The sequence below is a fragment of the Ursus maritimus genome, unplaced genomic scaffold (genome assembly GCF_017311325.1).
Source record: "Ursus maritimus isolate PB19 unplaced genomic scaffold, ASM1731132v1 scaffold_4, whole genome shotgun sequence".
NCBI classification, from domain to species: domain Eukaryota; kingdom Metazoa; phylum Chordata; class Mammalia; order Carnivora; family Ursidae; genus Ursus; species Ursus maritimus.
This window is the reverse complement of record NW_024426552.1, coordinates 71,069,578-71,097,491: the sequence shown is the minus strand read 5'-3', so window position 1 is coordinate 71,097,491 and position 27,914 is coordinate 71,069,578. Positions and strand designations below refer to the sequence as shown.

At 49.1% G+C, this 27,914-nt stretch overlaps 1 protein-coding gene across 28 annotated transcripts in view; it reads right to left on the bottom strand.

Annotated features, from left to right (window-relative positions):
- LOC103676002 overlaps nt 1-27,914 on the bottom strand; it is a 184,400-nt gene that overhangs the window by 109,021 nt on the left and 47,465 nt on the right. The window contains exon 6 of one of the 28 annotated variants that reach the window (XM_040621440.1): nt 10,762-11,056. The exons of 25 other annotated variants lie outside the window; for them this stretch is intronic. In XM_040621440.1, the coding sequence (XP_040477374.1) occupies nt 10,999-11,056 (58 nt within the window). In that variant the 3' untranslated portion in view covers nt 10,762-10,998. Of the gene's footprint in view, nt 1-10,761; nt 11,057-26,834; nt 27,372-27,440; nt 27,842-27,914 lie in introns of those variants that run through there. 2 more of the 28 variants (XM_040621439.1, XM_040621443.1) reach the window with 2 other exon arrangements.

The following is a 27,914-nucleotide window of genomic DNA, read 5'->3' as shown; positions in this document are numbered from 1 at the left end:
TTTCTTTCTTTCTTTCTTTCTTTCTTTCTTTCTTTCTTTCTTTCTTTTTTTCTCATTTACTACATCAGAGACCTAGAAGTAGCCTGCGGTAGGGGGTTGGTAATGAAAGGAAGGGAAAGAGAGGGACCTCATGCTGCTGGGAACAACTTTCTGACCTTGAACTGTGGCCTAGCCCAGTGGCCAGGAGTGGCCTAGCCCCACAGAGACACCTCAGCCATAATCTCTTAACTAGCAATGAATTTGAAATGTTTGATATGGTCCTAAATGGACTAATTATTTCCTTCCAAACTTGCATAGATTTAATAAATAGCTGGATGGATGAAATTAACATTAACTGGGAACCATGTGTTAACACATCCTAGAAGCTTCCATATAAACCGATCCACCAGTCCTTACGAAAACTCCAAGGAATAGGTACACTCATCCTTCTATTACCATGGAAGAAATCCAGAATGAATTACATGAACACCCAGATTCATCTATTTCCCAAACCCCCATGTGCCGTTGCTCAAGCTCCGAGGTGACTCTGGAGTCACCACCCTCTCCCTCCCACGGCCTGAACACCTGGAAGGTGTTCCTCCCACACCTCCACGTCTGTCCGCAGACAGGTCTCAGTAGTTCTTCATTCTCGTAGTCCTTCCATCAGTCACTCTCTGTCAGGGCTTTCATTCTCTTTTGTCCTTCATCTTTTGTCACCTGGGCTATTGTGCCAGTGTCCCGGCCAGTGTCCCTTACCCCCGTCTGGTCCACCCTCCATGCCATACCCGGAGAAAGCTGAAACACAGAGCTGAACATATAAGTCTCTTGCCCGTGTGCTTGCAATCACTCCCACAACCTACGGAAGCATTTCCAACCCTTAAGCCTGGCATTCAAGTGTCTAGGACCTCCTCCTAACCAGCATGTCCTGTATTACCTACCACTCACCCCGTTCTCCACTGTTTTGCAAACCAGAGACGCCAAAACTCTGAGCATTGTTCTGGGAGAAGAGTTCTATGTGAGATTCTGAAATTTTCTGTCTCCGTGTCAGTGGTTATCTTAAGGAAAGAGAGAGAATATCCACCTTCTTCTCAATCCTACCTCACTATTTAAATCTCCCTATTATTTACACTTGCGTTTGCAATCTCTGATGTTAAGCAGACAAATCAAGTGACAGTTTTTAACTTTTAATACAGAGTTTCTCGAACAGGGGTCCCGGGACGCTTGCTCATGGATCCTCAAATTCCTCTCTGTGTCCCAGCTGTGGATCAGATCACAAATTCCATTTTAGCCACATCCTGGTTTCATCCCCTTGATTCATATTGCCCCTTTGGCTTAGAATGCCTTTCCACAACCTCCACACCCAACCCCCAAGCTTCACGTGCATATCCCTAGGCATAGCAAGACGTAGAGCTCCAGAGGTAAAGATTCTCCAAGCTACGACGGACATGGTAGGTCATCCAGTCTATTGTACTTAGTTTATGGTTAGGAAAAGCTCGGCCCGGTGAAGAGAAATAACAAAGTGGGTCTAGAACGCAGGCCTCCTGACATACGGTGTTTTTTTTTTTCACATCTTGCAACGTGCTGATCGCTTTCTGTAAAGTTTTATCATCTATTTCTGCATTGAGTCTTGGAGCGGCTGCATGCAGAGTAAATCCTTAGCTGCCTTATAACCGTGACTGACAGAGCCAAAATAAAACGACAATAATTACCTGACATGTTCATATGTCCGAACATAATGGAATATCCTATGGGAGCGAAATACTGGAAGTATTTTGCATTTCTGCATTGGACAATGGAGGCTGCTCCAATGAACACCATTCAGGGGGTGACTGGGTGGCTCAGTCTGTTAAGCGTCTGCCTTTGGCTCAGGTCATGATGCCAGGGTCCTGGGATCGAGTCCCGCATTGGGCTCCCTGCTCTGTGGGGAGCCTGCTTCTCCCTAGCCCTCTGCCTGCTGCTCTGCTTCTGTCTCCCTCTGTCAAATAAATAAATAACATCTTAAAAAAAAAAAAAAACCCACCATTCAGATCCATCCACTCCTGAGAAGCCCAAAATTATATCCTGATTTACTGAATCTGCTATAAAGTTCCAAAATCATAGGCTGGAAGCCAGGACACCTGAGTTCCAGTCTTTCTTCTACCAACTGACCATGAGGTCTTGGGAAAATCACTTCTCACTAAACCTCTGTCTGTTCATCTGTAAAATGAGGCATTTGAACCAACTCATCTTCTCTGAAGTAAATCCCTTGCCGCTCTAAAATTCTACAATTTCATGAAAACACTAAATCCATTCATATTCTTGGTGTCAAAGAAAAAGAAAGGGAAAACTAGGACTTATTAACACTTCTTATTTTATGCTTCATTCCTTATTTCATGCATTATGGTACATGCTTTGTGATCTGTTACAGATTTTAGTTATCACAACTAACTTTTACAGCAAATATCGATATGTTCTGTTTCTACCCTTTAGGGAAACTGCAGTTTTATTAGCTTGAGCAGGCTTCAACTTCTAGTCTTGGTAGAATTACAACCACTTTCGGACATTGGGAAATAGGCAGTGTAAAACTGTGATTCCCAAGAGAAAGGATCAATGAGCTGAGCCTTAAAATAACCCTGATTTCTGCGGGGAGGCAATTTCCATCTGGAAATCACAAGCATAGTCTGGCAGCTTCACTAAGGAGGGGAGACAGAGGCCAGAGACTGGAGAAGCTGAGGTGGCCAGGAGTTGAGAATAACACTTCCAGGAAGGAGAAGAGATACACAGAAAAAGAACATATCTGCTGAGATAGCCTCTTGAGTCTGCTGAGTATTAGGTCATGTGTGTATAATGTGAAATTCCACAAGGCCAGGCCAAAGAAATGACCAGAGAGTAGTAAGCTGAAAAACCCAAACCTCTCACAGGGTGTGGAAATGGTGGTGTACCAACCAGCCGAAGGGGAGAGTCCTGGGTGACACCGGGAGCATTCGATGAAGAGCCCAGAGGAGTCATCCTTGAGAAAAGTGGTTGAACCATTCTTGGAGTGAACATTACTCTGGACCCTGCATAGCAAAGCTTAAAGACAAGGCTCAAAGGGATTAAACTATTTCACGAGTAAATTAACCGACTGCCAAAACAAAGTCTAACACTCTTTAAAAGAAGATAGCAGAGTCCAGATACTTAACAATATAGCTACACAACGTCTACCATGTCATAAACAAAATCATTAGACATATAAGGAAGCAAGAAAATGTTCACCCATAACCAAGAGAAAAATAAGTCTATAAAAACAGACCAATAAGTGCAAAGATGATGTACAGGTATTTAAGTAACTAAACAAGACCCAACGAAGAGTCAGTTGAGAATCCAAATTCAAACCCAGGTCTCCCCACACTTTCACATAGTACTCTTTCCCTGCATGTCCTCGCCAGTCTTTCGGCATCTGTGGCAATTTATAAGGTTTCACCATGACAAGCCCAAAGCAATTTTCCTAGACTTCCAGTCTTCACTTGAGTTAGAATCTCTCAGAAGCTCGCAAAGGTAAATACAGAGACGAAGTCTGTGAAGGCCAGTCTCTGATCAGGGACCAGCACAGGACGTCTTCGTGGACAAATTTCAACAACACCGCAACAGGGCTCTCTTGTCTCTCCGCCAATCCCTACCATGGCACTTGCCCTGGAAATCCCCATAGCCACTCCTAGGTCACGACACTGGCCAGAGGAGCTCTGCACTAGGGGCTGTGGCGCAGGGGAACACAGGAAACAGTGTCTGAACAGTGGGGGCCCATGCTGGGGAATGAGCCCTCAACTTCAGCCCTGAGTCGGCAAAAACTTAAACAAGAGGTCAAGGGGAACACAAAAAGAGTCACAGGCCGCTGTCAGCCTGCAAAAAGGTGCCCGCACGCCTCACTCCGATGTTGGGGTTGTAGTCACGTGTGTGCTGCCTACAAGTGGTTGTGAGAAAATGGCTCAGGGAATAGAGACACAGGGTCACCTCCCAGGCTGGGGGTGCAGTTTTGCTCCCTGCAATTTACTACATAAGTTGTTACCAAAGCAAATATCAAAGCCCTGCAATTTGCTAATTACAGGCGGGATCCTGGGCTTGTGGGCCCAATTAACCACTTGTTCCTCATTTTCTGTGTGTGACCCGCCGGCTGCACCCACAATTACCCACTTGTCTTTTAACTACCCTGAGAGCTGGCTGACTCACCTCCAATTCACTCCCACTATCACCTCCAGATGGCCTTTGGTATCTTTTTGCTTTCCAGGTGCCCCCCTCCCCCGCCACCTATTACCTCTCTCTGCATCAAAGGCCAATGTCTGGTCTCCCCTTGTTGGGGCTCTTACGAGATTTCCTGGTCTTTTTTTTTTTTTTTTAAAGATTTTATTTATTTATTTGACAGAGATAGAGACAGCCAGCGAGAGAGGGAACACAAGCAGGGGGAGTGGGAGAGGAAGAAGCAGGCTCACAGCAGAGGAGCCTGATGTGGGGCTCGATCCCAGAACGCCGGGATCACGCCCTGAGCCGAAGGCAGACGCTTAACCGCTGTGCCACCCAGGCGCCCCGAGATTTCCTGGTCTTGCTCCTTGCCTAGGCTCGGAGCCTACAAGGCAGGGAGCAGCTCCCATGGTCTGGGCATCTTGCGTGTATCACCCAAGGAAGCTCAGGAGACTCTGGCCACATTCGGCCTCTGCCCCCAGACACAGAAGAAGTAAAAACAATTATAGTTTCTCTGGAACCGGCCTCCTGCCAGAGCTCCTGCCCACGCTCTCTCTCCATCAAGGCATCCCTGGCTCTGTGCCTCAGTCAGGCCAGAGCTGGCTCCAAGGACACCCGGTGCCAGTCCTAGGGAAGGAGGTCCCAGCAGTTACCACAGCAGTTCTCCAGGGAGACACAGGTCAGAGAAGGAGAATGACTTTCTCGTGATCTGCTGCTTCCTCGGGCAGGCTACCTGGCAAGCAAAAATTTCCAGTAACCTTGTCGATGATTTACCACGTCAATGGTTCCTTTCTTTGTGCCACGGACACTTTTGAAAATCTGATGAACGTTCTGGACCCTCTCCAACACAAAATGCTCGTATTCATTCAACCATTCATTCAATCATTCATTCATTTAATCATTCAACAACGATGCGGCACCGCCGTGCTGGGCACTGTCGCAGGGATTAAGGAAACATCAGTGAGCAAAAAGAGACAGAAATTCCTCCTCTCGTGGAGCTCACATTCTTTTTTTTTTTTTTTTTAAGATTTTATTTATTTATGTGACAGAGACAGCCAGCGAGAGAGGGAACACAAGCAGGGGAAGTGGGAGAGGAAGAAGCAGGCTCCCAGCAGAGGAGCCCCATGTGGGACTCGATCCCCGAACGCCAGGATCACGCCCTGAGCCGAAGGCAGACGCTTAATGACTGCGCCACCCAGGCGCCCCGGAGCTCACATTCTAGCAGGAAAAGATGGGCAGTAAGGAATAAATGTAATAAGTGAAGAGACAACTTGCTTGAAAACGAACGCTATGGGGAAAGAGCAATTTCAGTGGGAAAGAGAGAGATCGAAGGGGAAGAGCCTGCATTTTGAAATAGGGTGTGCCAAGCTGTCCTCACTGAGACGTGAAATGTTAGCAAAGAACCGAAGCAGGTGAGAGGTTTGCCTGGTGGGCACGTGGAGCAAGAGCGTAGCACAGGGCAAGGCCAGGCTTGTGCGTCTGAGTGTGGCTAGCCCAGAGAGAGGGAGAGGGAGGCAGGCTCAGTGGAGAGGAGGCCAGGGGCCTCGTGGGGGCGGGGAGGGGGGTGGCAGATACCACATGGGGCCTTGTGGGGCCACGAGGACTTCGACTTCTACTCGGAGGTCCATCAGGAGCCATTAGCGGGATGTGAACAAAGGGGTAACATGTTCCAACTAAGACCCTGAAATGTCTCTGGCTGTCGTAGGGAAGCAAATGGCCCAGGACGAGATAATGACAGCTTGGGCCGGCGGTGACGGTGGAGCCTGGGGGAAGGCTGAGTCAAGAGGATTTCCTGAGTAGCTGTGGTGTGTGCGAGGAAGACATGCATACACAATTTTACACTTTACGTATTACCATCCAGTGGTTTACCGGTCACCTAAATCCATCCATAGATGCAGGCAAAGGGCCCCTTATTAAAGGATAAAGGGAAGCGGTGACCCCAAAGAAGGAGGGAAAGCGGTGACCCCAGTGCAGAGGGAGGGCCTTAGCTGCATCTAGAAGTTTCACTTCTTTTAAAGAATATATAAGAAGATAGTTAAGGCAAATACGGTAAAACATTAACATCTGGCAATCTGAGTAGTGGAACGGTGCGCATCTATTATAAGATTTTCTGTATGTTTAAAATAATGCATAATTTTGACAAGAACTGCTCATCTCAGGGTTTTCCAGAAAGCCTCCTGCTGGCTTTGTCAGTGCTGCCAGGGGAAATCAGCACAATTAATTCTGCTAGTGATTCTGGCTGTGGCTTCTGGCTGGGCCTCCTTCTCTTCCCTAACTTATTTTCCTCCCTTCCTTCCACTGGCTCAGAGTCAGGGACTAATACACACGGCCACGCCACACGGACGAGAGTCCAGAAGAGGAAGAGGACAACGATCACTGGACAGACTGCAGAAGGCCTCCTGGCAGAGGCAGCCTTTCGGGAGAATCCGGGACAACGGGCAGGTTGGGACTTGCAGAGAAGAGGGAGCCTTTCCAGCTGGGGGCTGCTTCCGGAACAGAGGCACACGGTGGGGCGAGCATTGGACCCAGGCGCCTACTCTGCTATGACCCATTTTAAGGACAGCAAGCCGATTTCTTGATTTCTTCTTCCGGGTACTGAGTTAGAAAGAAAAGGTCAAATGGAAGGTGTTTCCAGAGCCCTGAGGTCACCCCAGGGGGGCCAACAGGGCCCAGGGTGGAAAACCATGAATGCGGATCTGCAGTAAGCCGAACGTGCAGATCAGGTGGCCTCAGGGCCCCAGGGTGGAAGGCCACCGCGCTGGGCCGAGTGCGTGCCGAACTGGGAGGGGGTGGGGAGCCTCTTCGGGAGCAGGAGGCCAGCAGGCTCCCCAGCCAGCTCTGCGTCAGCCACCTCAGGCCATGGCCCTCAGACAGCGAATTCCTCGCAATCTACAGACCTGTCACCGAGCCTGGGGGAAGGTCCCCTGCTGCCCACATTCTGCAGAAACTTGCCATGTCACAAGTCCTGATTAGGTGCCAAGAAAACAATTTCCCAGGCCACAGTTTTAACAAGACCAGGCTTCCTAATGACTAGTTTTCTCCTAATTAAATAAAAAGAGGGAGAGAAACCCGTGATTACCCCACCTTATAACACCACCTTCCATTTATGTGCGTCTCTCTTCAGAGGAGCTCAAAGTGCTTTGTATATTATTGTATATTTTTCCCTCGTAATGTCCTTGACATTCCTAGGGTGGTTATTATCATACCATTTTACAGCTGGGAAAGGGGACGTGGTTGACATTAAGCACAATGTCCAAGCACCCTCGCTGGCTATGGTCACTATTTTGAAGCTCTTACAAGAAACTTGTTCAGAGTTGAAAATCAAGTCATCCCCCCGGCAGATAAACTAGGCTAAACCAACACCAAAGAATAGTCACCTACTACAAATAGTCATTACAATAGTCATTAACACCATTTAATTCTCACAACCCTCCTATAAAACAGATGGGATTACACCAGTCTTCCATTTGAGGACAGTGAGATTCGGAGAGGTCAAGTGAGCGACCTAGAGCTGCACAGGAATCAGAATCGTGGCAAAAGCAGAAGCCCCTATTTATTAAGCACTTACCATGTGCCAGACATTTTACATTGATTCACTCCTTTTAATTCTTCTAACAACCATCCGGAGGGACTATGAGCATTATCACCATTTTGCCGACGACAAGACCGAAGCCCGGGGAAGTTAAGGAACTTGCCCCAGGTCACACAGCAAGTCAGTGGCAGAGCCATATAGGAACCCACCAAAGTGGTGCACCTGCTGGTTTCTCCATCTGAAGGAATCCTATACGCTGTGGGTTCGCCTGGGAACACCCAGACACAGTCCAGGTGAGCCAGGCATAGTCCCAGGACTGCTCTGTGCCCTCATCAAGGTCTTCTGAAGGCAGGTGCGGTCGCCCCTTCTGTCCGTTGCTCCTAGTCAGGCCCCTGGCTGTATGGGTAAGGTACAGGGAGAGGGGGACGTGAGGGAAAGGCTTGTTCTGCCTGACTGAAGGCAAATGTGCTGGGTACTTTGGCTGGTATAATGGAAACAATGGGGCTGTTCGCACAAAGGTGGTGAAATCCACAAGTAAGAATTAGCCGGGAGAGACACCTCAGTCAGTGGGAGGTGAGCCTGCTGCGGGCTGTGTACGGGGGAAGCAGTGCATTTAGCTCTTCTGCACCCCAGAGAAATGAGCCCCCAAACTGGCCTAGAACCTTGGGTTTTTTTCTCCCTGCCTTCTCCCCAAAAGCATCCTCTGGGACCCCTTCCGCTCCCCATACCTCCTTTCCAGGAGGGGGATGTCCTGCATGGGGCAAGACTTGACTCCTTCACGGTCTAGCCAACCTTGGCTATCAATAAATTGGCCTGCCGGACTTCAGAGTGAGCGCCTGGCATACTTCCTGGGCGTGAAGGTGCCACCCGGCCCCTCCCCGGACTCTCAGGGAAGGCCCTAGCGGGGCTGCCAGGTGGCATGTCCTCTCAAACCTCTCTCTTTTCCTTTCAGACCGTAGCCGACTGACTACAATCCTCACCTCCTGTCCCTGCCTGTCTGTATCCCTTTCCAGTAGGTCCAACTGACAGGGAGCCCTCCCTGACAGGGACGGGACAGCGTTACCCCACTGCCACCTGTCCAAAACACCATTCCTAGTGAGGGTTGGCTACACCACCCCATTTGTCCCCAGCTCTTTCTGACCAAATCAGAACACTGAGGAAGGTCCTGACTTGCCCTGACTTCCAAACTTTCCAGAGCTTGTCTCTCCGCCTCATTGACATCTGATGCGCTCGGAGAGGAATTCAAGAGCACAGCACCTTTCATCTGTTGAGCACAGCGGGTTGTTACCAGCACAGGCCCTGGGGCAATCATTGAAACTCCGCCCTACCATTTACTAGCTGTGTGACCCTGATCAAGTTGCTGAACCTCTCTGTGCCTCTGCCTCTTCTGAGGTCTGTAAAGCAGGGACGGGAAGAATTCCTATTTCACAGGTTTCAGACCGGTGTTGCGAGGATGAAATGAGTCACTGTATTAAAATGCTTAGCACAGTACTGGGTGTTTACCCCAAAGATACAGACGTAGTGAAGAGAAGGACCATATGCACCCCAATGTTCATAGCAGCAATGTCCACAATAGCTAAATCGTGGAAGGAGCCGAGATGCCCTGCAACAGATGACTGGATTAAGAAGTTGTGGTCCATATATACAATGGAATATTACTCAGCAATCAGAAAGAACGAGTTCTCAACATTTGCTACAACATGGACGGCACTGGAGGAGATAATGCTTAGTGAAATAAGTCAAGCAGAGAAAGACAACTATCATATGATTTCTCTCATCTATGGAACATAAGAACTAGAATGATCAGTAGGGGAAGAAAGGGATAAAGAAAGGGGGGGTAATCAGAAGGGGGAATGAAACATGAGAGACTATGGACTATGAGAAACAAACTGAGGGCTACAGAGGGGAGGGGGGTGGGGGAATGGGATAGACCGGTGATGGGTAGTAAGGAGGGCACATATTGCATGGTGCACTGGGTGTTATACACAACTAATGAATCATCGAGCCTTACATCGAAAACCGGGGATGTACTGTATGGTGACTAACATAATATAATAAAAAATCAGTATTAAAAAAATAAAATAAAATAAAATAAAATGCTTAGCACAGAATAGGCAATCCATGTCAGCTCCTATGACATGGCCTTGAAACTTCTTCCCGGAAAAGAATCTACCATTTTTCTGTCCCCACCATCTTTGCACCCCCATAACTCCACCCAGGTAGAGGCAGCTTAGTATCACGAAAACTTGTATCAGCCTGGGCAGGGCGAGCTCGTCTTGCAGGAGTTTAAATATTCTCAGCCTTTGCGGACCCCCTAATGGCTGCAGAAAAGGGGAAAAGAAACGAAAGAAGAACAGAAACAGCAAGGTGCCCCCCGCCCCTCTGAAGGCTGATGATGCATCCGGCTCCCCCGCGTCTCCCTGCAGATGCATTGGCTGCTTCCGGCCCGGCCCCGGCCCCGCCACCCACGGGAGGTTCCCCTGCAGATGTTCAGACGCTTCAGAAACGTAAAACCAGGGCAGTCGAGCCCGTGAGTTCCCAGAGCGTCTCAGGCACGCGGCATCGCTCCCCACCGGCAGCGCCTTAAATACCAGAGGACTTGCCAAAGATGGAGCTGTTTTGTTGGGAGCTCGGGTTTCTCCCGCCGCGAGGCTGAGCGGTGGCGCAGCTGCTCCGAGGTCACGCCCGAGACACGTCCGCACACGCCCGGGCTGGGGGGGTGGGGGCGGGGGACGCGGGGGCGCGCCGCCTGCTCCAGGGACCTGCTGCGTCTCGGTCCCCAGCTCCGTTTCCCAACTAAGCGGCCGGGGAGCAGGCTTCCCTCTCCCCACCGAAGACAGTATTTTTTGCAAAACAAAAGGGATGCAAAAGCAAAGCAGAAAGACCCTAAGGGAAGAGAGATGCTGCTTTTCAGCGCCAATTGTGAGCTTTTTTGGTTTTTCAGTTGTTCTGGAATTCAGTCTGTATTGGATCTGAAAGGTGTTTTTCCATAGATGGCTGAAAGAGAAGAACTTAAATATACCCTAGGAAACCTAAAGTCCTGGAACCCTGAAAAGTTAGTCTTCCTTCTGTATGACTTAAAATATTTGCGTGTGAATGCTTAGAGCCCTCTGCGTATGATCAAAACAGAGGCACCGAACAGTTTAACCACCTGTGTTTCCCTTGGATTGCATATTTTCCAGGGTAAACAAGAAAACGCAGATTGGAAATCCATTCATTCCTGTCCAAGAAGCCTTCAGTTGGCATCTATTTTTGTTTTCAATCAATGGAAACCAAAACCAACCTTTGCAAGATTAAGACACTTCACGCAAAGAAACTTCAGGACATCTTTCATCCCCTCCGAAGCGGTTTCTACAAGAAAGGCCAAGATTTTTTTTTTATGCACTTAATTATCATTACCATGTAATTTACTGAGCAGTTACTATGGCACCAAAGTACACGCTTGACCCGTCACCTCGCTTGTGACCATATTGGGAAGTAGTTATTCTTCATTTCTGTTTTACAGAGGAGAAGACAGGCTCAGGGAGCACACGCAGCAGCTAATAAGTGATGAAAACTTTATGTGCCTTCTGCTCAGGTCTGAGAGCTGCAGAGCTGTGCTCCTGCCGCCTCCGAAAACCAGTTCGTGTTTGAAGAGTTCCAAGGCAATGGACGGTCAGGAGGAACACAGAGGGGTATCTGATCTTTTCTCTTCATTTTCAACGTAACTTTTAGAGGGAGGGGCACACAGTGAAAGGCACTGATTTCAAGAACCGCTTACCATCCCGCCATCCAACCTTAATACGCCTCTGAGCCTCGGTCCCCCTCTCTAAAATGGGACGTTATCTCTAAAGTCCCATCTAGCTCGGACATCTGAAGATCTATCCTAACTTTCAAAACTCGGACTCTTCAGCTTCTTACTGAATGTGGCGTGATATTAATCACTACTTTCCTAATTCCCTGGTTTCATTTACCTAACGCTGTGGTTCTCAACACCGGCTGCACGTTAAAATCTTCTGGAGGAGATTTTAAAATACAGATGCTCGGGCCACACCCCCAGAGATCCTGATTTCGTTGGCCTGCACCGTGGCTGCCGGCATCAGTGTTTCCCGAAGCTCGCAGGTGACCCGTGCGGCCAGGACTCACTATTGATCAAACCTAGTGAACTACTTCGATTTCATCCACCCCAGTTGTGCTTTTATAAATGTACTTGCTGTAACTGGAATTCCTTTTTTATAAAATCCAGTAACACTAGTGCTACCAGAGTCAAGCTCAAAACAGATGTGAACTTTTTACTTTATTCGTGTAATTTGCCTAAATAAGTGAAGGCATCTCAACGAAACTTCAAAATGCTCCAAGAGAGTGTGTGTGTGTGTGTGTGTGTGCGTGTGCGTGTGGTGGTTGCTGTCGTCGAGATAACAGATGATTTTTTTTCTTCAGGAATAAAGATAGAAGAGTGTTATAATAACCAGAAGGTTCTAGGTCAATCAGGTCCAATAATTGATTGGCCAGCTGAAAGAAATTGCATGAAATATTTATTTAACCCAAGGGTAATACCTGTTCTTTGCAAGCAGCCTGTTTTAGACCTGGCCTAAGAGAGGGCCTGAGCTGGAGCTGGTAGAAGCAGGGAAGTCTGCATTTGGGGACAGCGTGGAGCCATTCGAATCCCAAAAGGCCCTAGGCTGTTTTATGTATTCTCTGTCTCTCCATTTGCCATCGATTACAGAGAGGCAAACTTCTCAAAGTGCTCCATCGAAATGTGACCCAATGACATAAGTGGACCCAGGGAAAGTCCACACGTGCTCTTAAGTCAAAAAAAGATTTACTCTTTCTTTCTGGAAAGATCTACTAATTTCGTAGTATACAGAAGAACTCGAGAGAGTCTGTTTCGTTAAAAAAAAATAACCTGTTACAGTTTGTTCATTAAACTTAACCTTCTCTCTTGCTATTTTGCATGAACCTATGAGACCCACCAGGCCACCACCACATCTCACACACACACACACACACACACACACACAAATGGAAATGTAGTCTTTTCACTTAATCTCTGGTGACACAATTCAGGTGGATGAAATACTAGTAGTTGCTGTTAGTTGATATTGTGGCCAGAACAGTGATTTCTCCAAACATCTATGGTGGGACTGACATTCAAACAGGAACATCGGGTGGTTCTGTGGACCTCTGGCCTTTACCTGTCACTTGTAAACAATCTCAACCATACAAAATGGACACAAGATTCTACTTAATGTAAAAATGCGTGAAATCACCTTACATGTTAAACTGCTGTCTTTCCCCGTTGGCAGTAGAAAGACTAATATTTCTGTCCAGGGAATGGTTTTTGATCTTGCCTTCCAGCTACAGTATTTACGTTCCAGTAACGTTCATCTGGATCAGTTGGTAGTCACATGAATGAATGTGCAGCCCAAGATCATGTTCTTAAATACAGTTATCATCCAAACAATGGGGGGGGGGCGTGTCTGTTCTAATGCTCTAAAGATGAAAATCCCGGAAAGATGCAGAAATGTTCCCTAATGTAAACTTCTGTCATAAACTCTGGGTCAAAAAAAAAAAAATTGTTTCAGGACTAGAGCAAGACAGGAACAAACTGATTAAAGCTTGCTTAGGTGAGGAAACTGAGAAAACATCTTGTCAACCCAGACACACTGTCCGAAATAGATGAAAGATGGGTCTGTGCTTTAAAAAATTAAAATTAGGGCGCCTGGGTGGCTCAGATGGTTGGGTGTCTGCCTTTAGCTCGGGTTGTGATCCCGGGGTCCTGGGATTGAGTCCCGCATTGGGCTCCCTGCTACGTGGGGGCCCTGCTTCTCCCTCTGCCTCTGCCTCCCTCTCTCTCTCTCTGTCTCTCATGAATAAATGAATAAAATCTTAAAAAAAATAAAATTAAATTAAAAATTAAAATTAAAAAAAATCAGTTTAGGTAAGAAAAAGGGACTTTGAAGTATCAGGGAAGTTGCTGCTTCTTGTGTGAATGACAGAGATCAGATCAGAATGGCTGACCTTGAAAAAGAAACTAATAGCACAGTTTCCAAAGGAGGAAATGATTTTTTTTTTTTAATCTCTTTTACCTGTAATGGTATGTAGTCTGAGTCTGGGGACAGAAGCTGCCTCATAAAAAAATGTGTTTCATTTCTATTTAATCCAATAAACATTTATCGAGCTCTTACTTTGGAGCAGGCACTGGGCTAAGCACAGAGATGCCAAGATGAGTAAAACTCCATTCGGTTCCTCAAGAGGCTCGCCCTCAGCTGACGTTGCTTACAGTGGACATTCACGTAAGGTGTTAGTATGGCCACGGGTTTACAGCTGAGAGATCCAGCTGTTCACATCTCAAGGCTTGGAGGAATGACTTGAACATGCCAGCAGGGCGATCCTCAGTGTCAGCCAACAGAAGTTCCCTCAGAGCCAGCCCTGGGCAGGAGCTCATGGGAGCCCCGTATGAGTAAAGTCAGGATCCTCGCCTTCCAGAGACTCTCACCCAAGTTTCCAGATAAAAAGGAAAGCTAGATGAGTAACTTCAATGATAACTCATTGCAGGCAGGTAAGGACTGCTTGCTAAGTGGTTCTTCCCAAGAGAAACTGGACAGAGACTTCTGAAATGCTCTGGAAGAATAATGTTGTAAAGTACAATAGGTTAAAACACTGGAACGACACGTTAGCCTTGGCGACCACTTAGTTAATGGCTTTCCTTCAGCACATTGGGCTAAGAGAAGATATTAACTGGTAGCTTCTCTGTGTCTGTCACAGACATTGAACCCTCCGCAGAGAAGAAGCTTTAGGAGACATCAATGTGCAAGTCAATGGGCTTTTCAGGGAAAGCAATTCAACGAACCACCTCCAGACAAGAGTTGGAGCAAAAAGTATCACTGAAGGACACGTTACATCATGCCAGCTGTGCAAGCTGCTCCTTCAGCCATTCCCTCCCCTTCCCCAAACATCTGGGCCCAGATGGCTGTACCAGTATCCCAATTCTCCAGGCCCCTGGGCTCTCTCCCTGGATCTGACATCCCAGCCAGTACAGTTTGGAGCTGCTCTCTAGTGGGGTCATGACCTTACCGATTAGTCTGTGAGACCCTGACACTGGAGATCAGTCTCCTCTCCCCTCCCCCACCTCCCCGCTCCTGTCCTAGGGCTTGCGTCTGATATGCCAGAACATGGCCTGGCGGGAAGGGGAAGCCTTATACTTGAACTAGAAGACCTGGAGACTATGCCCAGTACAATCACTGACTAGCTATTGACCCCAGAAAAGTAACTTTTTCTGTCTAGATTTTAGTGTCCCCATCTATAAAGTGAAGAGGACAGGCTATACATTGCTTGAGGCCTGCCCCTAAGACTATGATCCTGTGTTTTCTAGCAAATGCCAAAGCTCTCTCTCTCTCTCCGCCTCTCTCCACACACGCACACTCATACACACCACCTCCCACCTCACTTTTCCTATTTTTTTTTTAAGATTTATTTATTCATGTGATGGGGCACCTGGGTGGCTTGGTCAGGTAAGCGTCTGCCTTCGGCTCAGGTCATGATCCCAGGGTCCTGGGATCGAGCACCGCATCGGGCTCCCTGCTCAGAGGGAAGCCTGCTTCTCCCTCTCCTCCCCACTTGTGCTCTCTCTCTCGCTTTCAAATGAATTAATAAAATCTTTTTTATTAATTCATTTGAAAGCGACAGAGCGCGTGTATACAAGCAGGGGCGGGGGGAGGGTAAGGGGCAAAGGGAGAGGGAAAAGCAGATTCCCCACTGAGCGGGGAGCCCCAAGGGGCTCCATCCCAGGACCCTGAGATCACGGCCTGAGCCAAAGGCAGACGCTTAACGACTGAGCCACCCAGGCACCCCCGCTTTTCATTTCTTAAATAAGACAAACACACAACCTCAAATACACAAACCTCACATGACCATCGTTAGGCCTCCCCAGATGACTGCTCTGAAGACTGGCATTTTATCCTAAGAACATCAACGCGACATTGACCCCAACTCCCACTGAATACAAAACACATGCGGCCCAAGTCTTCACGGGACAGCTTCCCGTGCAACTCTGCATAGAACGGGGCGGTTCTACAGGAACCCGCCACGTGGGGCCCGTTCACAGAAGCAGGCTCTCCGGCCCTCTCAGCACCTAGTAAATCCTCTCCCGTCTACAGGAGCCAGCCGCCCCCTCCCTTAGGTGCCTCCTGCACAGCTGTAGAGGCGAGTGGGAGGCAGGAAGGGAGCGGCTGAAGTCCCAGAAGAAGAGCAAGGGGAAGAGCTGAGAAAAGAGGAGGGCGAGGGGGAGGGGGGCCGCATTCCTGACACCGGTGAAAATCCGCCAGCATTCATCTGCCCTGGGCTTCCAGAGCCTCAGCCTCCTCGAGTTAGAGCCGTGGGTTAGTCCCCTGAGCCTCTGCCACTGGCCTGCCCTCTCCTGCTCTCTCCCCTTTTAGGTGGCCCTGAAAAGAATGTCCCTTGCAATCTCTCTCCAGCTGTTTGATCTTTTTAAGTATCTCTCACTTGTCTGCGGCATATGCTCCAACCAAAAAATAGATCTTGGGTATTCAGGATGGAAAAGGATCTTAAATGGCAAAAGCCAGCCTCGTGCCAAGGGTGTGGGCAGCCCCTAGATATCTCTGATGACCAGATGTCCTGGATTTGCTAGGATGGTCTTAATTTAAAACATTCTAGTCTCTTGTCCCCAGAAGTGCCTTCACACTTGTCAGACCATGTGTCCCTGTTTGGGGTTTGGAAAATATAGTTACCACGTGGATACCTGATATCCAAGTGTCAAACAGACCCAGCGTTGGCGTCATGGGGGTGGAAAGAGGACAGATATTGGAGCCAGATGGATCTTGGGTCAACCAGCTCTGCCACTTACGCTCTGTGAGACTCTAGGCAGCTCTTATTATTCTTTCTAAGTCTCAGTTTCTTCGTCTAGAAAATGATGAGTTTGCCTATAAGTCAGAGCCATGGATTTTGACTTATCAGAAAAACCCGGCTCACAGACACTTAATATCTTCCAGATGTTTCTATCTGTCCTGTCATATTGTTTGGATTTTGGTCAGATCTAGCGTGCTACTATTTAAAGCACTGACTGAAATGCACAGCTCAGGGTGCCATCTCGAACAGCTATGATAACAGCCACTGAAATAGCCCAGCACATATACAAGGCCCTTCTTTCTTCTTGCCCATCATTCCAGATCCTCCTCACTCCTCAAGATTGGTTCAAACTAACAGGTCCATGTAGGCATCTCCTGCCCCAGCCGGGGCGGGGGGGGGGGGTATCTGCATCAACGAGGCAGGCTCCAGCTGCTTTGGCCTCCGCTCTCTCCTCCCTCTGGTCACCAGTCTCCAGCCCAGCATGCGGACCCTGCCATGGGCCCTTCTCCCCACCTGCTGCTCTGACACCAAGGTAGACAACGGAAGGTGGGTCCCCTGTGGACCCAGCCAAGCGCCATAGCTAAGTCTGGCATCCCACTAACCTGCTGTTGACCTTACTGTGGTCCCTAGGCCTTTCTCAGCCTCAATGTCCTCATGTGAAAACTGGCATGAGGTTTCCTCAATCTTTTCCCCTTGAGAAGCTTTGAAAGCCTTCTTATGGCCACATCATTTCCCACACGTTTCTCCTCCGTCCCCGCACCTTTGCCGGCTCCTATTTCCAGGCACGTCAGGCACAAACTCATCCTTCAAAGGCCTCCATCACCTGGCCATACCCTGAGCTTCTCAAACTTCCGTCCCACCCAGCACACGCTTTCGGTACGAGCCATGTTAGGCTCCCCACTGCTCACTCACCCCTGCCTCTGCACCTGGGCCCAAGCTCTTCCCTTCACCAGGCTGCCTTCTGCCCGCCCATACACAGACGTCACTTTCTAGACAGAGTCACCCTTACCCCACTGCTATGAACTGAAGTGTGTCCCCCAAAATTCATACGTTGACACCCTGACTCCCCTAACATGAAGTGCGTTTAGGGACAGGCCCTTTCAGGAAGCAGTTAAGGTTAACTGAGGTTGTAACGGTGCCACGCTAATCCGACAGCACTAGTGTCCTTGTAAGAAAAGACACTTGAGCGCTGTGCCTCTCTCCCTCTCTCCCCCACCCCAGCCATATGAGGACGCAGCAAGAAGGCAGCGGCTGTAAGACAAGAAGAGCACTCTCACCAAAAAAATAAATGAACCATGACCTTGATCTTGGCCTTCCCAGCCTCCAGAAGGAACTGTGAGAAAATCAGCCTCTGTCTTTAAGCCACCCGTCTACGGTAGTCTGTTATGGCAGCCTGAACTCGCTGATAACACCCACCGTCACTGCTCTCCCCTTCCTCTGAGCCTTGTGTCACTTGTCACCTGCCCCCACGTGCTAGCACTAAATGAGTGACACTGTGTCTTGCTGACTCCGTATTTCCCCTACGTGTGCCCATTTTGCTCCTCCGATAAGGAAAAACAAAAACTCTTTGCAGGGAGGAGTGTGACGGTCGTGATCACCCAAAGGCCCGCACAAAGCATTGCATACAGCAGATGCTCAAGACATGCGTAGCTGGTAAAAAGTCGCACACGGATGGAGGAAGAGCAGCAATCCTGAGGGGACAGAAGTCTTTTAGGCCGTGGCATGCCTTTAGTGGCACCCACTTACCTCCCCCAGACATTTGCTTCTCTATGGCCAATCTTGGCTTTGTCACCATGGCCCACGGGAGGGCACTGGGAAGGGGCAAGGGCACAAAAGATGGTTCACACTAATAAAACAGGGAACTTCCCCCAACCAGCAGGCTAGCTACCGAAGAGACGGGTGTGTCATACTGAATAGCCACTGAAAATACTTGTCATTTATGTGCATATTTCATACACATACCGAAAAGCATCCAATGCACTAAATATTTTAGTAATTCCATATACATATATTCCATACACATATATTCCATATAATATAAAGCATCTGCAGTGTGCCAACCACTCACTACACAAGTCACTTCAGAGCCAATAGCAGTTGAGCTTATCTCCATTTTATAGGTGAGAAAATTGAGACTTAAAGAGGGTAAGTAACTCTCATACCTGGTGAGTGAGATTGTGAGCCAGTGATAAACTGCATTTGAAAAACATTAACTTGTTAGTTCATGCAGCCGACAAACAGAGCAGATACCATAAGCGGAACCCCCAAACGGTTGTTTGTGGGTGGGGGTATAGAAAGGAGGGCAACATGGTCTCTATTCTTAAGAAATTGTAGAAGGGAGGAGCAGATCATAAGATTTGCAAGTGCTACAAAGGCCTTAGAAGGACCGGGAATCCAGTGTTTCAGGAGTTGCCGGGGAGAGGGGTCGCACCCTGGCCTCAGGATGGGACACTGAAGGACAAGCGAAAACAAGGTGCAGACATGGAAGATGGCCATCCGGCGCTGAGAGGCAGTGGGGGGCTCACTAACCAGGATCACAGGCCTGTAGGGTGGGGCACCCCAAGGCACACAGGCCAAGGTTGCAGGAGTAGGAATTCCGGCAGCAGGAGGCTGAGCTGAGGCCAAGCTGCTGGAGTCCCAGGATGCCTGGCTTACCCCCATCACCCTGTGCCTCACTCCCAACTTCTATGGTAAGGACAGGGAACTCAATGAGGGGCACCGGGCTGCTGAGAAGGAGCATGAGGCCCAGGAAGGGGGTGTAGGGTGTGGCAGGAGGGGCACTAGACTTGGCTTTTAGAAGTCACTCTGGAGCTACCCAGCAGGCTGACCTTGGGTAGGTCCCCCAGCATGGGTGCACTTAGAAGGCCTCGGTCTGGGGGGATTTCTGAGCCCCACCTGATTCCCACTTAAACCAGGCGCTGGGCGGGAGTTGTGGGTCTTTCAGAAAGTGCAGGCCCCCCAGATCACCTGCCTGGCCCTGGAGGAAGTTCTTTTTGATTTGGGGGAGGTAGGTACGGTGGGGTCTCCTGCTCCGAGTCCAGTCGCAGTTCATTGGGCCCAACCTTGGGCTGCCTGGTGGGGGACCAGGAAGGTGCCCGCGGTGGGGAGGACCTCCCCACCTCCCCTCCAGCCACAGCCGCCCGCCCGCTCCCCAGGCCCTCCTCTGAGTGGGGTCTGCGCCTAGGAAGCTGCTCCATCCACCACCGCTAGCCTGGTTGAACCGACGGAGACTAGATCAGTCCATGGCTCGGCTGGGGCAGGGGCGGGGCGGGGGGAGCTCCCAGGGCCCCGAGGCGGTCCGCTGGGAAACGCGCTGGGCCTGGGCGGCAGGCGGCTCCTGTTTCCCGCTCGGGCGGGCGGGCGCGGGGCAGCTGCTGGGAGGTGAGCAGAGCAGCGCTTTCCCACAGTCTGGGGCGGTGACACTTGGCGCTCACACATTCCACAGCCGCCGCCGCGCCAGGCCTGGCCGGGAATCAAGGCAGAGCCGAGCTGCCGCCCGCAGGTTCCGACTCCAGCCCGCGGCTCCGCCTTCTCCAGGGCGGCCGGCGTCCGGCGTCCGGACCCACCGCGCGGGCACTGAGCAAGCCAGGCGTCGCTCACCTTGATGCTGAAGGACAGAGACCCGAAAGAGTGATGGGAGGAAAGAAGGCTAAAGGGAGATCCTCCAGGCACGCACAGGAGCTGACTCCCCTCTCTCAGTCCATTATCTCAAAAAAACGGGGAGGAAAGGGGAGTAGGTTATTGGCACCCCAGGGTCAGCCCGGGACAGGGCGGGGTGCGGTACCGGACTCAGGGAGGAGGGGCTAGCTGGAGGCTGCACTGCTCTTGCCTCCAGATTCAGGTGGGAACCGCCAAAGACACGTGGAGTGGGGGACACTCTCCATTATGTCCTTGCTCTACCCCTGAGTCTGTAAAGTGGGGGCTGCCAATCTCTGCTCAGAAACTCCTCCCACAATTCCCTGCTTATTGATGGACTGTGGAAGCCTCGATCAGCCCACTCTGGTGACCATTTGAGAGATGCAAAAACAGACAAGTAGAAAACGCCTCAAAAATGGGTCCTCAGAATCTGGGGTGGACGTTCGTTTCTTTGGGATGGTGGGCATTCCTGTATTCTGCTTCTCTTGGGCTTCTGTGTGGACTCACCACCACCCCTCTAATTCCATCAGCTCCAGAACTGTATCTAACTGCCCAGGTCAGATACGGCCCTGAAGCTGGAGATCCCAGGGAGCTTTCCTGCTCCCAGAACTCCACAGAGCAAGGAAGGCACCAAGCATTCCCCATAGCCTCCATGGGAGCTGCCCAAACCCTAGGGGACAGGAACTGTTCTGGAAACTTCACTATTTCCAGAGCTGTTTTATGTACATTGCCTTTAATTCCAACAACAACGCAGTGAGACCGGTGCTGTCATTACCCCTGGTTTCTACCTAAAGAAACAGGGATTTAAGAGCTGAAGTCACTTGCCTAAGGTCACGTAGCTATAAACGTGCTTGACCCCAGGTTTGTCTAACCACCAGCCCGGGGCGTTGTGAACCGGATCCCAAAGTTTAGATGCAGGTCAGATTAGATGCTCTGCACACACCTGCTCCCCCCACCTGCCCACACCACACACAAGAGCACAGAGCCGCCCAGCCTTAGCCTTTTCCCAGCAGAATCACACTTGATCCTCCGTGAATCCTCACTGAAGATTCTCAATGGCTCTAACTTTGATAGAACCTGGCAGAGTTTTTCAGACTCACTTTTGTTCTGTGAAATAAACTACCCCCAATATATTCTCGACCATCACAATGTAACCGAAGGACAAAGAGGTCAACCATGAAGACTCACAAGGTCCTGAGTTCATTCAAGTTAATTCACTCCTTCAGTTAGCATGCCCTGTGAGCCTGCTCCGGGCCAGCACCTAGCAGGGTGCTGATGGAGATGAGAGAGGGGTCGAGGAGCAGGAGAGAAGGAGGAAGGGAAGGTACAAATGAGAATACAATCCAGAAGACCCACAATCCCCCACCTGGGGGTTCCAATCAGGTAAGCTGGAAAGGCCCATAAAGAGACAGTTACATCGTAGCCTGATCAAAGAGGTAGGAACTAAGGGGGGGGGGTGCAGTGTCCAGAAAGGCTGCTAGTTGAAGTCTAGAAAGGGCACCCTATCTATGAGAGATGACAAATGAGTGGTTCTCCAGACAGAAGCAACGCGGAAGACCACTCCAGGCAGAGGACACGCGACGGGATAGCTTGGAGAGGACAAAGAAAATACGAGCCATAAATAAAACACATTGATAAACTATATACTATAAAAATTGTCAATATCTGCTCATTAAAAAAATGAGAAGAAAATAAATGGCAAACCACAGACCAGGAGAAAATAGTCTCAAAACATAAATCTGACAAAAGGCTTATATGCAGAATATAAAAGGAACTCTCGCCACTCAGTAATAAAAAAAAAAAAACACCTGATTTTTTTAAACGACCAAATGCTAAACAGACCATTATGAACGACACACAAGTGACCGCAATAACACAGGTGAAAGCAGTCCCCAGGAAAACCAGCAGTCCCCAGGAAAATGCAAATTAAAACTACAGTGAGATATCCCCACACACCTACCAGAAGGGCTTAGAGTAAAAACTGACAACAGCAGATGTTGGAGAGGATATAGAGCAATTGGAACCCTCATACATCACGGGTAGAAATAGTAAATAGTACAACTTTCTCACCAAGAGAAAGTTTCTTAAAAAGTTAAACACACATCCATCCAGTGGTAGAGTGGTAAGCGTTTAAAGCTCCCGGGCTCCTCAGAAGAAAAGCCAGCCTGATTTGTGGCATTTGCTGATCTCCCTGGTAGGAATACCCCCACGAGGGCCAATTTCGAGCTGCCAATATGACAGGAGTGAAAGCAGCGTTGGGAAGAAATGAGGCCTTGCTAGCTGGCCCCAGTCCCCTCCGGCACACCGTCACACCCACCTTGGGACCCACGAGTTCTGCTCGCAGCTATTCACCTAAGAGCAAAGAAAATCTATGCCCCCAGAAAGTCTCATACATGAATGGTTGCGGCAGCTTTCTTCATTATAGGCCAAAATTGGAAACAACCCAGCCGCTCATCCTCAGAGAACAGATGATATAGGCTGCACTGTATTCATACAGCGAATACTACTGATGGATAAAAATTATCTACTGAGACACGCGACCACATGGATGAATCTGGAAAATACAACGTTGTATAAAAGGAGACAGACATGAGAAGAATTCCTGCATGTCGCATTTAAATGAAACTCTGGAATAGTCAAAACTGAACAATGCCCACGGAAATCAGATCACCATTGCTGGGGGAGGCAGGGATTAACTGGCAAGGACCCCCAGCCAACTTTCTGGGGTGACAGAAATGTTCTGGGCCTTGACATGCATGGGTCAAAACAGAACACTTAAGATCTGAGCATTGCACTGTTTGTAGATTAAAAGAAGAGGAAAAGTCACCACAGCTAAAAAGCCTGGATTTCCTTCACTTAAACGCCCAAGGTATCTTAGGGGCGAGGACCACGGTCCAGCAAGGGGGCCCCAGAAGCAGCTGGCTCAGCACATGGGCCTCAGGGAGTAAACTGTGTTTCTCTTATTTTCTTTTAGCAAAACCAACAAAGCATTATTTGCTTTGCCTCCCACTGTGGTTACTCGGTCCCCCAGCCGCAGGGCAGGGTTATGTGCTGGCCAGCCGCAGGGCACTGAGGTCGCCTGGCCCAGTCATCCCCACCGCCTGGCTCATCTTTCCTCCCGCCCCCGCTCTCCCTCCCCCATTTTTGAAGAATCCATTTAGGGAACTTGAATGTGGCTTTGCCTCCCAATTGTCTCTACTCCTTTTTATTTTCCTCTAACACTCCCTACACCTCCCTTCCACAACCTTCCACCTCTCTTCTGCTTAAACCCGGTTATAGAAATACATGCTAATCATTCGATAGTCAGGGACCCCTGCCTCCAAGAGTTCGGCAATAACCGAAGCACAGAATTCGCTGAGGAACTTGTGTGTGGGGTTTGGAACATCGTTCTGCCACCGCTGAACTTCCTGTGTGATCTTGGGAACATTACTCAACCTCTCTGGTCTCCAGTTGCTTATTTGCAATATAGGGGAATCAATTCCTACCCCAGTGGGTTACAGTGATAACGAGATAGTTTGTGAAACAGTCAGCATGTTCGGGGGGCTTAAAGTTTAGGTTTGCTTCTTTTCTCATATTGCACTGTAATTAATCCTTACTCTAAACATTTTAATGATACCGGTTGAAAGAGATTGCACAACTCTCCCGAGTCACGCACCGAAAGAGGAGCGGAGACGGGATTCCAGCCCGGGTGTCCGCTTGTCTTCTGGTCCCCGGAGCCCAGGGCGCTTCTGGGCTGTGGAACCGCAGCCATCTGGCTCAGGGCACAGCAGTGGACTCCACCCACTCAACCTTCCATTTCTGCAGTTCCAGAAAAATAGCCTACGAGGGCCAGGTGCAGGAAGGTAGAAAGGCTCTTGTCTCACACAAAAACAGTAAAATTCCTTTCACACCCTCCTACCTCCCACTCCTTAATGAGTCTCTTATGAACCTAAAGTCTCCTTGACTTTTCCAAGTTGTATAAAGAGTGACCTGTAGGACTCTTAGAGACCGAATGTGAAGCACTTGTAAAACTTCACACAATACACGGGGTTTCCTTTTGCCTTTCTATATTTTATTCACACCCTTTTCCATAACAGAACTCGCCAGTCCGTGTCTAGGGGCTCCCCACCCCTCTTGCCTCCTTCACTTCCTTCTCTCCCACTCCCTCTGCTGTAAAACTGGCTCGTTCCAAAGTCCTCCTTAATTGCCTTGATGCCCAAAGTTAATGTTTCTTCAATCTTCTCTCTTATTTGACCTGCTTTCTTGTCTAGTCATTGTGTCCCCAGACAAGCACAGTACTTCCCTATCTCTGCGCCTTTGCTCACATGTTCTTTTCTTTACACTTTGCCCACCCTTCAAAACTCAGTTCAAGCGCCAGCTCCTCCATGAAGCCTTCCCTGAGGTCTCCAGCTAGAAGGGATGTCTCCCATCATCTGAGCCCCACAACACGTTTCCAAACCTCCTTGTTACGGCACTCATCCCTGTGTCTCATGTAGTGTAGGGGTGAGTGAGATGGATGGACGGGCAGATTGGTGAGTTGATGGTAGATGGATAAATGGACTTACGGATGGATGGACGGATGCATGCATGGATACATCCGTGGACGAAGCATATGGATGGAGGCATGGAATATATATGAATTTTTGAATAGACAGTCATATAGGAGGCCAGCAGCATTTCCCAGAGCTATGAGACATCTCCTATCTGGGCATCTGCATCATGTTAATATAGGTACCTGTTCAGTGGTCATTCAGCAGCTTTTATGTCTTGCCTCTCCATCCACAATGTATTTCTGAACTCAGGAAAACGCATCGGGCATATTTAATTCAGGCTGAATCCCAAGGCCTGTGCAGTCAATATTTACAGATGACAAAGAGCCAGATAGCTTGTAATTTGTCCCTTACCTAAAGCCTCATGAGTTTTTACTGGCATTCTAAAGTAGATGTCAATATATTTTATTTCATGTTTCTGCTCTTTGGGTCCCAGCTGAACCTTTGGGCCCCAGGTCAACAAGTCCAACTGCTCATTTTTTAAATGAGGAAACGAAGATCTGTGGAGGGAACGTGGCTAGCGCGAGATCACATGTGAAGCGAGACTAAAACTCTGCCTTGACTTCTGACCTCTCACTCCGTCCTTTATACCTTAAAAGTTAGAGCCAATGGACTGGTTTATCTCTTCTAGGTATGTTTCAAACCTTGATGAAGAGCAGGAAGGTTTAGAAAGAAAATCCAAGACTTCTCTGAAGAGACTAAGATTTCTCTCACTATAGATTCTTTCTATGTTTAACACCATTAGACTTGGGGCCTTCACTTTCCAAGGTGTCATTTGTACAATGAAAAGAAAAATGCTATGTCCCTGACTCCTTCCTGAGAGTCGTGGAGGATTCCAGAGTCATGTTTGCACACTAAACTCCCCTGACAAGGAAAAGGAAGGTCTGGAGACCTGCAGGCTATAGGCTCCGACTTTCCTTAGTAAAAAAGGCTAACATCCACTAGGACATGGCAGCATTTTGAAGAACTCCTCTGTTATCAGACCAAGAATTAATCATTTCTCTGCTCTGGCAATATAATCCCTTTTCATTGGTTTTATTGAAGAACAAAATACCCAGGTAAGCCTCTGTGCACTACTGATTTCTCAGAGTTATCTAGAAAAGGCTCTGGCATCTCTAATCCCACAAATACAAGTCAACGTCACTTCCCAGGAACTTCTAAAACTTCGATCCAAAGTTTTCAGAAACACCATTGCTTCTATTTTTGTATCATAATATCATTTCTTGGTGACCATGGTTCAAAACCTCAGCTCCCCACCTTTAAAAACTACCCCTAGCTGCCTCAAAACTCTTCGTGACGAGCAAAGAGCACGACTTACATGTTCATCATAAACATAGCAAGCGACGACGCGTGGGCACGAACATTTTTCTCTCCTTGCCCTTCTCCCCTTGGAAAGCCCAAAGATCATAGGAAGAAAGTGCGAGAGTAGCCAGAGAATGGGGGCCTCAGGGGAGGGTGTCTCTGTAAGAAGTTGACCTCCTCCCCAAGGGCCCAAGCAGCAATGATGACTGGTCAGCCAACCCGAAACATGTCCTGCTTTTATGAATTTTCGATCAATACCCCAACTGCCAGAAGTTTCTTTTCAAATAAAAAAAAAAAAAAAAAAAGGAAGGAAGAAAGGAAGAAGTCCAAACAGTGGACAAAACCCAGGCGCCGTGGCCCCCCACTCCAGCTTGGGAAGCGGCGACAACGGTGAGAAATCAATGCTTAGAAGCACAAGGCGGCTTTCAGACACCTCTTGACCTTGTCACTTCCTGGGTAATTAAGAGGCACTACAGTTCCGTGTCACTGTCAGGGGCTGAATGTATATCGATAGATAGATATATATGTTCTTAAAAGATTCTTTTTCTACAGCCTTGGTCAGGATCCTGCCAAAGAAAAGGGGGAGAAGAAAGGCGTTCTGTCAAGAGGGCACTGAAAGGCAACATGAAAAGACAAACCTAAATTTTTCAGCACAGTCTCTCCTGACATGGGAAAATGGCGCAGACAAGAATAGATGGCTTGTTCGCTGCTGTTTTTCTCCTTCCTTGCCTTGACAGATTATCTCTGTGAATGTGGTGTAGGCAGCAGGGCAGTGTTCCCGCCCTGGCTCTTCCTCACATCCCTTAAGAGCAGTCGTGCAAACCCCGAGGTCTCCAAGACCATGGGGCCCAAAAGGACCCGCTTCCCTTCTGGGGGCCTCCGTTTCCACCAATGAGAGAAACTGGACTAAACCGTCTTTGGAGCTTTTTCCGGGGCTGATGTTTACTGAGGCCATGACAACCCGTTGCTGTCTGCTGACCCTGCCAAGGAGACAGAGGGACACAGAACTCTGGGACAGCACGCGTGTCTGTCAAACACCGGCTACCGAGGCCACTCAAACCCTTAGGGAGCCTTGCGGCTGGGACCCGGTGAGAGGGTCAGCCCGACCACTGGAGGGCAAAGCTCTGACTGGTGGTTCTTGGCGAGTCTGTATTCTTTCCCAGTGGCTCTGGTCTGGGGGGCCCACCGACAGGGCTGATGAGAGCTGCTTTGTCGATGGATGCGGGTGGCCTCTCCAGTGTAGGCTTGAGCTCCGGGCCGTCAGCACTCACTGACTATCTCTGGCTCCCTCTCACTCCGAGCCCAGGGCCAGCATGCAGGAGGAGCTCAGTGAAGGCTTATTAAGCCAGCATCTGCATTTGAAGACACAAGGGGAGCAGGAAGCTTGTTGGTGTTGGACGCATCAATGAGTCACCTCCATGTAAAACTGAGGTTTTTATTTCAGCAAAACTCAACACTTCACTAAGTTCGGGGTAACTGGTTTTATGCCTGGAGGACAAGAATCTGTTTCTATCCTCTCTCTGTGCCCACTACGAACACAGTGACCAGGTGCGCGGGCCAGTGAAGTCTGAGGGATGTTACTGGTGAATGATGTTACCCACTGAGGTTTTCCTCCTTGGTCTGCCGACTCTGACCCTTGGCACAGGGGCTTGTGTATACGGTGACTGCCCTAGAAAACCTGTCCGCGTGGGCCGTCGATCCCCTGCAGTGACTGGCACTGCACGCTGTCCGGGGGGTATTACGTAAGCACGGACTCCCAGCAGGCCGCAAAATACTTGGAAGTTGTGTTGCCTGTCACACGGAAGATGTCCCCTTTTTGCTCCTGGAATATCAGAAGTATAAACAGAGCGGTGAGGGTGAAAGAGATTTGCACTCGCCGGGAGGGAAAGTACACT